The sequence below is a fragment of a genome, unplaced genomic scaffold (assembly GCF_019419815.1).
Source record: "Pyrus x bretschneideri cultivar Hongxiangsu unplaced genomic scaffold, Pyrus_bretschneideri_v1 Contig58, whole genome shotgun sequence".
In the NCBI taxonomy this organism is placed as follows: Eukaryota; Viridiplantae; Streptophyta; class Magnoliopsida; order Rosales; family Rosaceae; genus Pyrus; species Pyrus x bretschneideri.
The window spans coordinates 692,863-703,437 of NW_025999796.1; the positions used below are offsets into that span (position 1 = coordinate 692,863).

At 37.3% G+C, this 10,575-nt stretch overlaps 1 protein-coding gene across 1 annotated transcript; it reads right to left on the minus strand.

Annotated features, from left to right (window-relative positions):
• Positions 1-1,727: 1,727 nt before the first annotated feature.
• Positions 1,728-8,556, minus strand: LOC103930136 (transcription factor LHW). The gene is made up of 10 exons (XM_048571255.1): positions 7,896-8,556; positions 6,888-7,109; positions 6,694-6,775; positions 6,232-6,273; positions 6,084-6,143; positions 3,499-5,346; positions 3,300-3,401; positions 2,982-3,122; positions 2,751-2,876; positions 1,728-1,932 (listed from the first exon to the last, which is right to left on the minus strand). Exons 1-10 carry the CDS (start codon positions 7,988-7,990, stop codon positions 1,756-1,758), a joined length of 2,895 nt encoding a protein of 964 aa, XP_048427212.1. The 5' UTR covers positions 7,991-8,556; the 3' UTR covers positions 1,728-1,755.
• Positions 8,557-10,575: the final 2,019 nt, after the last annotated feature.

Sequence of the window (10,575 nt, forward strand, 5' to 3'; positions counted from 1 at the left end):
TTTTCACTACAGTCAAACGGCATGGAATAAAATCTGGAACTTTTACACGATCATCTTGAAAGACTAACGAATCCACTCCACTTGGAATTACTCCAGAAATCCTCCATTTGATCACTTTATGCCCATATTTTTTATGTTCTACAATTAAAATATAGAGCAAAGTATCAAAATTATACCAAAATAACAAATAAATTATACCTAAGAATAGGGTTAAAATGTAGAATAATATCGACTCATCAGACTGTTTGATAATCATTTCATTTTCAATTTCAATTTTTAGTTTTCATTTTTTTAACTGAAAACTCGTTTAGTTACTATGTAAAAGCCACTTTCTTGAGTTATCAAAATTTGTCTTAAACTTTTTTTTACTCTTTGGTTTCTTGAAAATTAAAAATAGTTTAGTTTTTCAGTTTTTAAAAAATTGAAAACCAAAATTTGAAACTGAAAATGAAATGGTTGTCAAATGGTCCCAAAAGACGGCGAATTTACTATGATATTGCTTGAGCATTAGATAGAAAGCTAGAAATATTTTTGCATGTGTCCTAAAAATGGTAGAAATAGAAGAGAGAAGCTTTACTATGTCTAATATCATTATAATCCTCTCATAATAAAAAAAATCATTCTTCTCTAATATACCTTAAATTTAGAGAATGATCTGTTCCTATTCAATCCTAGGTACCAAATCATTTGGGTTTTACCTGGAAAAGGTTTAGCATGGCCACACTATTTTCTTGTAATCATCTTTATTACTTTTGGAAAAAAGAAAAATATATATAATTAAGAAAGTTTACAAGCTGAAATGTGCCAAATGGACGCTAGTTGTGTAATTGAATATTGAGGTGGTTTTCTTCATTTTCCAACTTAACTTTTCAAGTGCTTCTATAGCTAGTTAGAGAGATCACACAAATTAACTTTTCAAGTGCCTCTATAGCTAGTTAGAGAGATAACACAAAATTACTGTTATTGGGGCTATTTGTAGGCATGGGATGTACCAGGAATATACCATGTCACTCTAATGTTTAATGTCATGCTGTTCAATTTCCCTCCTCGCTTGTATAAAATAAATAATGTCATGCTATTTTTTTTTTTTCATCAAACGATAAATTTTGTTAGATTAGAAGTCAGATTAACCACCGCTCCTTTCCACCACTATGACAAGGGGCAACTTGCATCATTCTCTTCAATTTATGCGAAAATCGAAACGAAGGATAGAAAAAAAAAACATTCAAATAGCACGCATTCTTGGCCATCAAACATAAAGTGATCAATAAACCTTGAAGATTCGAGGATACAAAATAACGGTCTTTGTTTAACACTTGGAAACCCTAAAGTATCCCCCCAACAACCTCTATACATTTAGACAAATCTATAGCCCACAAGTTATACCCACAAGCAGTAGCCTCTAGATACAGTGCCAAGTGCCGTCGATGGCTAAAATGTTTTAGCAGAGCCTATAGTTCAACATTCGGAATTTTAGCTAGGTCAAAGAAAACACACACTAGAAAGTTTTTGAGGAGTTTCTGACTAATTTAACAAAGCTCACCCCGCCAAAAATGAGAAAGTTCACGACAGTGGTTTCTGATAGATAAACAGGGTCAAGGTGAGAACTGCAAGAGAGCCCAGTCTAGAATGCATGTTCGTCATGGCAAGCGAAATCTTGGCTCGCTCTGAACATGTCCAGACCAACAAACTATAGCTATTGTGGTTCATCACAATCTACTGCGCCTACGAACTTGGAACTGTGTATCTAGTGGCTCACTGCAAATTACTAGCCCTGCCAGTTGCACGTATTGGGGCTGCTTGAGCAAAAGAGTGGTGGACCATCATATTGTTCGTCATGGCATTGGCTGATGAGGCAGTGCCTTTCACAGTTTGCTCCAAAAGGTGAACAAGTGACATAAATATTTCCACCCTCGTTACGTCCCTATTTGCCTGCAGATAACACTTGGAAGTAAATGACCAGAATAAAGAAGGTAAAATTGGATGTGCAGAATAAAATTCGGTCAAGAGAATAGCACCACAAAAATTGCCAAGGGATAGAAAAATGAAAGTGATACGTAATATAAATGACAAAATAGAGCATATGTATAAACTTTAATAGAGATCAAACCTCACGATAAAAATCCCGTAAAAAATAACTCGAACAAGCCATATATCAATGTCCAGTCGCCAATTTTCTATATTATTGGTATTGTATTACTTTTTATTTGAAAGACATTGGCAATAATATCACGACAAGGATGCCCAATAGGCTTTAACAAGCATACGTCTCTCCAATTTTATGAGAAAACTAGATGATTGGGGGCACTTGGGCTATGTTTGGGTGAGGGATTTCCAAATCCCTTCGCCAGGTCGGTTTGGAATGGACTACAAATTGTTAAATAGAGGATGAGAAATGCACTTCATGGTCACTGCAAAGGCATGTATGAGGTAAATGACTCCTTCCAAGTAGTGATTTGCAAATCTCTTACATGCCTTTGTAATGCTCATGTGGTGCATTTCTAGTCTTTACTATCTAACATTTTGTCATCCATTCCTTACTAACTTGGTTTCAATTCCTTGGAACTTGGAAGTCCCGCACCCAAAAATATTCATTTTAACCTAAAATATATTCCAGATCGCAAAAATTTTTATTAATCATGAACTTGATCCAAGATCTTGACCTTATCAAGGAGCAAAAGAACCAACAGGCTAAACCTCTAATTAAATCAGCAATCTCTATATAAAATATACTTTGTTTTGAGCATTACCTCTACTGCAAAGCGCGCCCATATCTTATCATTCCGAGCTTCCATTACCCCCTTCAAGATGGTCAAGCCCAAACCTCTTATTAAATCAGCAATTTCTAAAAAGAAACCCTGTTCTTCACAAAGCATCTGCAAAACAAGATAATAAAATGGAAAGACAAAATATTGATACATGTATTTCACTAATAGCCAATGCTCCAATTTCAGAGATTTCATAAAAATGCCAGTCAATACCTCCACAAGCATCTGACGAGGTGGATCGAGATCCTCAACGATGATAGGACAAACAGTTGATTGCGTCCCAACCTTAAAAGCCCATGTCGCCCCTCCATCAAAGTTGTCTTTTAGAACTAGTCCATCATCTGTGCCAATAATCTGTATAGGCGGGAAAGGAAATACATCATCTCAAAAGAATCCATTATTTGTTATATCCTTGTTTTTAAATATCTCATATCCTGGATCTCAAATCCCATAAATCTGGATTTTTCTCACCAATGAAGCAGATTTTCTGTTTAAAAGGAAGCAAGGGGAAAAAGTACAGAGTGTTTGTACCTTAGACTCTCCCGTTTGTTTTAGCTTGTCAGCATGCTTTGTGACACTTTGCAAGAAAAGCATATGCTTGATGGTCCGTTCAAACAGTGCATCTATGCTACACTGTAAAACCATATAATGTTATCAACATAACGGCATCAGCACCTGAAAATTGCATAATTCCAAAACAAGGAAATGGAAGAAAAGAAGAAAGTATTACTTTTGCACCATTTGGCACAATATCACGCAACTCTTTCACACGATCTTGGATCATCTGACGATCTTTTGGCCTTGGTCTAGGGTTCTCTCCAGGTTTAAGCCTTTTGCGATTTGATTTTCCTACTATATCAGGCCTCTTAGAATATGCTGTTGAAACACTGCTCTCGTGATTGGTGCTATTACCCTGTTCAACCCAAGAACTAATTTGAGATCCATATATGGAGTTAGTCTGGGAACAGTTTAGCATATCCTCCCTGCTACAGCCAGATTGGAAAGAACTAGTTTCTTCTGGGCCTGCTTTTACAAGAGATTTACGAAGGCCATATTTCTCGCCATGCACATGATTAGACCTACTAATCCGTCCGTAAGTGGGAGAGCTACTGGGGACGGTAGAACTACTGATTTTTGTCAATGTTGTTCTACAAGACACATTATCATCAGAGTTCTGCTTGACAGCAGGCTGAGCCTGGGAGACCACAGCATCTAAAAGATGGTCAGTACCTGCCCCAGAGAAAATGCTACCAATTGAGATTTCTTGACCTGCTGAATAATAATCAGAACCCAACTCCTGCACATTTGTAAACTTCATAGTATTCTCACCCAAGTCTTTTGAGTTTGAGTGTGTCTCATCAGCAAGCAAATTACTCCAGTTGCCGTTAAACAGCTTATTTTTAAAATCCATACCCAAAACATCAAACAAATCATCCCCTGATGAAATCTGAGTACACACATCATTTGTAGCATTTGCAGATCTTGGACTACAGATTTTATAATCAAAATCATCAAGAACAACATCAGGGATGTGTGCATTCACAGGGATACGCTCATCTTGATGAGTCAACGGAATATTAAGGGCTTGAAACAGTTCATCATCTATCCTTTGTGGGGCCAATTCATTCTGTGTAAGCTTCACATCGGTGGAAAACTGTCTCTGGTCAGAGCCTTTGGAAGGCATGTTATTAGAAGCCGATGGACCTGCTACACTGGATGAAGAAACTCCTCCTGTTTGGAATGCATCAGCCTTTTCAAATTCAACTCCCGACAGACGTCCACCACAGAGGTTGATGTCAGCTACCCTGTTGGGGTCTGAAATAGTGCAAGGAACAGAAATTGGCCTTGAATGACAACTTGATCCACCATGCACTTGATTTCCTCCAAGCAATGTGGTTGTTCTCGAACCTTTGCTCTGATCAAAGATTAAACTTCCATTGGTTCCCAATTGAGGCACGATACCATTTGATGCGCTAAAGTTGTTATCACGATGATGCCTACTGCTACCACCAGACAAGATCATATGTTCTATAAACTTTAGGCTGTCCTGATCTGCACCTGATTGACCTAAACCAGATGGGTATTTGAGTCCCACCCCTGACTTGTAAGAGGTAGTTGACTTGCTCGACCGCACATCAGAATTTGAGGTGATCACTTCAGCTCCCCGAACTCTATCCTTTAGTTGGCCACCCAAAGAAAAATTCAGCTTCATCAATGGAGAAACCATTGGTTGTTGAGGATCATCATGAATTTTTGGCTGATTTTGGGTAAGATTAGGGATTTGAAATGTTGAAGAAGTGGTTTGAGAATTATTCTGAAAATCTTTAAGAGAGTGAGATAGTTGGCTAGAAAGGCCTGAAGCCTGAGTAAAGTGGCTTTGATGGGTGCGTGTGGATCCTGTTACTTTATAATTACCCGCTGGATGCATTGATGCCACTATTCCGGAAGTATAGGGTACCCCAGACTTCTCAACCAAATCTTTTGTCGCATAGTTTTCTGCTAAAAGAACACCAGGAATGCGTCCTAGTTGCAGGACTAGACTCTTCACATCATTGATGAATCCTAAATTCTCCATCATCTGAAGTAGAATGGATACATTAGCCAGGTTGGAAGTAATGGACAACAGACAGAAATCAAATATTGATTTGGCTTAATCAACCACTTGCATAAGAATGCTCAAACTTGAAGAAAACATAGGTACTAAACTATTAATAGACATTCACAGGGGGCAAAAATTAAAACAAATAGACATGTATTCCTATGGGCTGGTTAATATCACAACAATTTTGCTCGCAACAGAACAAAGGTGTAACCAGCGAGCGGCCATTCAAGTAAAAAACGGCTTGCACAGTCAAAAGTGTAATTTATTTGGCCTGAAGCCCATGACTAGCTTTTACACCATACAAAGTACCCACTTTTCAACAGGTTTAGTATAAGGTCTAGATTTCTTAGTATTGCCTTACAAATGTTGCTAAATGCAGTTTTCATGTGTTAAATATTGCCAAAACCTGGCTGCACAGGTGAAATTTTACCAGGATGACCAGGCCAACCAAAGATTTGTGTCATGGTTGGACAGATTTGGCCGCTTATTGAGAAAGCAAATGTTAGTGTCAGGCACCGGTAAATATGATGCAAACTACTGGAACCATATATATTTGGGGTAATTTGAGGGGGGCCACATATAGATACATATCTCACAGGGACACTTAGAAAATACATTCTACCATCTAAATCCATTAAACTACAAAGAAAACTTAGAACACGTCAATTTGTAAGTGCATCCTATAGAACCGAAGAGCTAAATAAAGGACTTACAGCCGAGGAGGAACCAAGTTGAACAACACCATGAGGAAGAACAGGAATAACTGCAACTGTCTGCAGACCAAATAAAATACAAGTAATGTCATGAAACAGAAAATTATAGAATATGCAAAAAAAGTTGATTATATAGGAACTAGCATACCTGCATGCCAGCAGAAAATTGGTGGTGCATCTCATTCAGGACCTGCAGCAGCGACAAAATCAAGTCATATAAATACAAATGCCAAAACCCAAAACTTGAAATATAATTTTTATCCCTTGATGAAACGGTCCTCACTAAATTTGTCGCACAATTATCAAACCATGGTATAAATTTCAGCGTCTGACAACTGACCAGAGTTATGAAACTAATTAGATGGCTCTAAATCATTTAATTTCCATTTAAAATTTAGTTTCACCCATCCAAGTATAATCACCGGCTACACTGTCAAAATAGATGAACCAAGGTATACGTGTTTAGTTATGAAGATTATGGCCAATGAAGAACAGATGTTGAGTAAGTAGATACACATGCTTATTAACTAGGTCCTGACCTCCGAAAATTTTCATTAAACTCTTCAAGCAAAAACTGTACTAGCAGGGACAAGTAGAAATACTGTTATACCTCTGGTGGATGGGCATCTTTTGTGTAATTGCCTGATAGAATCCATTGATGGTTCCCTGTAAATGCAGCTCGTCCAACCATTCTGAAACAGCCAAAGGAACAGTTTTTCAAATGGATGTTTACAGCTACGAAGAAAAGGCACTTAAAAAATGAAACCCACGTAAAAACAAGCAAAGAAAACAGAAAAGTCATACCCTTCGCCCACTATATTAAACGGTTTATCAATCATCATTGTGTTAATAAGCGAGGACACTCTTTCCTCTTGTTGAAAGCCATTAGAAGAGGAGCACACTTCAGAAGAAACCCAGCATCCTTCCCACTCTCCAAATGGTAATTCAGCTCTTTCAGTTCCAGCAATGCGTTTAGGTAGAGAAGATAGCGATGGTTCGTAATGACATTCTTCCCAAATTAATAGTCTGCCACCAAGTTGAATAGAAACATATAATTACCAAGAGAACAAACACCAAAGCATCAAAGGATGTTATGACACATGAGCACATAACATAAAAACAAAATTTAATTCGGTTGGTAATTGGGAGTAGCTTTAACATGCGTAATAACGTATCTAAGTTTGAAATCATATCTATATCAAGTGCACTTTCTTAGAAGCCAAACGGATAAGAAAACAGAGCAACTGATCAGCAGATTCAACCCCATGCACCCAAGTTTGAATCCCCCACAGTTTAGATTAATTTAAAGTAGAATATCGCTTGTATCGGAGTATAAACAAATAAAGAGCAGGTTTGGAATAGTAAATGCAAACCTACTTTTGCACTGATTAGATTCTCAAAGACAAAACAGAACAAACCAAAACATAAACTTCCAAAAACAGAAATAAAGAAACTTTGAGGTTGCGCGAATCTAAAACAAACGACACATTACACTATAACATCTCCATCTTATCTGAGATTGTATATCATATCCTCCCAAACCCTACTCCTTCAAACCAAACGGAAACGGACAATATAATCCAATCTTGATAGCAGGTCCACTGGGTTTGGCTACTCAGAAAATGCAGGAAAACAAAACACTAACAACAAAATCTTCAATCTCCCTCTAACTGGTCACACTATTCCTCCACTTTCTCAGTAACCAAACAGAGGACTAGCCAGATTGAAAAAAAATATTAAAGAAATGGATAATTAGAAAACCAAAAATTAATCAGCGTTCTGTGCTTGTGCTCCAATGTACCGGGAACTTACTTAGGGTTTTGGCAGCCGATCTTCCAGAACACAGCATAAGCCCACTGATTGGTGCCGCACAGACGCTTGAGCGCTTCTTTAAGAAAAAGCCCCATGGCTGCTGCCTTTCCGGAGCTCGAAAAAAAATGTTCGGAAAATTCAAAGCACTAATCGAACAGAACAGAGTAGACAAAATTGACAGCCGATTTAAATGACAAGGAAATCAGTGCCGGAGAGCGTGCATTTCCCAGCGCAGCCTAACTTCCACGACACGATCCTCTCCCTGCCTGCTTCGTCCTCAGTCCGCCGCTCCTCTTCCTCTCCGGATCCAAGTTCCACGCATTGAGTCTCGATCTCAGGCCAGCCATAGATAAGAGATAGAGTGAAGAGAGAGAAAAGCTTTAGTGAGAGAAAGGGGAGGAAGCTGAAGGCTTTCCGAACAGGAGTAAAAACCTACACTATCCCACAAGCTTCGAGCCTGTAGAAAGCCTCCATTTTTGTTATCTTTTCAGTTTCTGTGAGCTGCTGAAAAATGGTGAAATTTGAAGAGTTGCAGAGAGAGAAAGGGAGGGAAGGAGACGAAGAGAGTGCGAGAGAACGATGACTGTGGCAATACGATGTCGTTTGGTGTGGGGGAGGTGAGGTCACGTTCAGTGCTTCAGCTGCTCTTCTTGCTGCTGCGAAATTCTGTGAATTGTGTCGGAGAGCTCTGAAGTGCTCCACATAAAAAGAGGCCGAGGAGAGCTTGCCGTTGAGTCACAGCCCTGTCACGGTATCTCGGTCACCGCCTTTACTGTTTTTTTTTTTTTGTTTTTAAAGAAAATTGTAACAATGGTTTATTTTAAATTAATTGAAACAATGGTCCTTTAACAAAAATTTCATAATTACAAGTCTCTTAACTTATCAAAATATATAGTTATGATCATTTTATGCACATAAGGTCAAAATCAAGGGGCAAATATGAAAAACTTGTAAAAATGATCTCTCAACTTTAACCTAATTAGAGTAATGATCGTTTAATTTTTACTCAATTGGAACAATGATCCCTCAACTTTAACCAAATTATAGCAATGATTATTTCAATATGACTCTTTTTTATGAAAGTTTCGATAGAATTAATAAAAATGATCATATTTGAACGTTTTGAGGTATTAAGGGATTAATAGTCATGTATTTTTACCTAAAAAATCATTGTTCCGTTAAAGTTGAGGGCCTGGCTACAATTTTCTCCTCTTTTTCGGTTTTTTTTTTCTTGGTTTTGTCGTGTTTTAGTCAGATTGAGATGTAATTGTTGTTGGGTCTGAACAAATAAGGTAGTGCGGGTCGCTGTCGTGATTACGTCATGATTGAATTGCCCTTGTTTTTGCGGTGAAATTACGGGGAGTGACAAGATGGAGGATGCTGGCTTTTGGATTTGTGGAATTACACGTGGAGGGCTGCGATTGCTCCGGTGAGTGTACAAGTGTACATATTGCATAAGTCAGAAAATAGCAGATCATTCATATTTTTGTAATTTTCCATTTTTTGTCGCCTGAATATTCAGAAAATCATGATTAATGATTAAAGTGGAGGAAAGGCCCATGATGGAGGAGATTTGACTCTACTCCACCTTTTTTAGCTTTCTTTTTCATGTACTGATTTTAGTCCCCGCCGAAAAAAAAAAAAAGAAATTTTTTTGGTCGACGCTCTTTGAAATTCAAAGATAATCTCAATTTGATTTTAATCGTGCGGATATAAAAACAAAATTAATATTTCAAAACCCGATCAATGATATTTGTGTTCTAACTTTCTAGCTAAGCTCTTTGTGTTCAAATTATCTCCTCCATCGTGTAACAAAGCAACTCATGAGATGGATGCCATTGTGTCTAGAGCGAAAGGTATCTCAAGTTGTAAATGTTTTGTGCTGGTGTAATTCTTTATTATTTTAGTTAACGTTGTTAATGTGTTTGTACATAGTTTGATAATTATCAAAATCAATAATATGAATTTATCTTCAAGGAAAAAGCTTACCTATTTCTTTTTATTTTTCTTTCTTTTATTAATATTACGGTCTAATGGTATTCTTCTTTATTTATAAGTAAGAGGTCATAGGTTTGATTCTCGCCAAGAATGAATTTGAACAACATTATTGCTAGTCTATTGTAAGGCTTAGCCCATCCGTTTCCCATCAATGTAGATAATATCGTTTGTTTAAAAAGAAAAAATCTATATGACTAAACCCACACATGAATAGTAAATATCGTTTACAACATTATTATTACTATTATGATTCAATAAGAAGTTTGATTCTCATGATCTTTCAAAACACACAATGAATTTTGATTGGAAATTGAAAAAAAAAAAATTATAATTCAAACCATTGTAAAGGTCGAAAATAAAATATAAAAAAAAAATAAAAATATTAATCGAACACACATCACAAAACATGCAACCAATAGAAGTGAGTTAAAATGAGAAAAATAAAGAGAAGTGCTTGAGACTGTACATTTCTAGTGACCCTTAATATTGTGGTCTACCTTGCACAAAAGTACCCTCTTCCAGGGCTACTTCGTCCTCACCACAACCCGACCACTCATCTTCCTCTTCGAGTCCAAATTCCAAGTGTGCAATCTCTCTCTCTCTCTCTCTCTCTCTCTCTCCAACCCTGCCAAAGTAAACACATGCTCACGTATGGGACCTGTTCTTGTTTTGGAATATTTTT

Coding starts and splice junctions, on each gene's coding strand:
- LOC103930136 (XM_048571255.1), bottom strand. CDS start 7,990: ATGGGGCTTTTTCTTAAAGAAGCGCTCAAGCGTCTGTGCGGCACCAAT. Junction 6,274..6,693: donor AAGATGCCCATCCACCAGAG/GTATAACAGTAT, acceptor TCGCTGCTGCAG/GTCCTGAATGAGATGCACCA. Junction 6,144..6,231: donor AATTTTCTGCTGGCATGCAG/GTATGCTAGTTC, acceptor TTTGGTCTGCAG/ACAGTTGCAGTTATTCCTGT.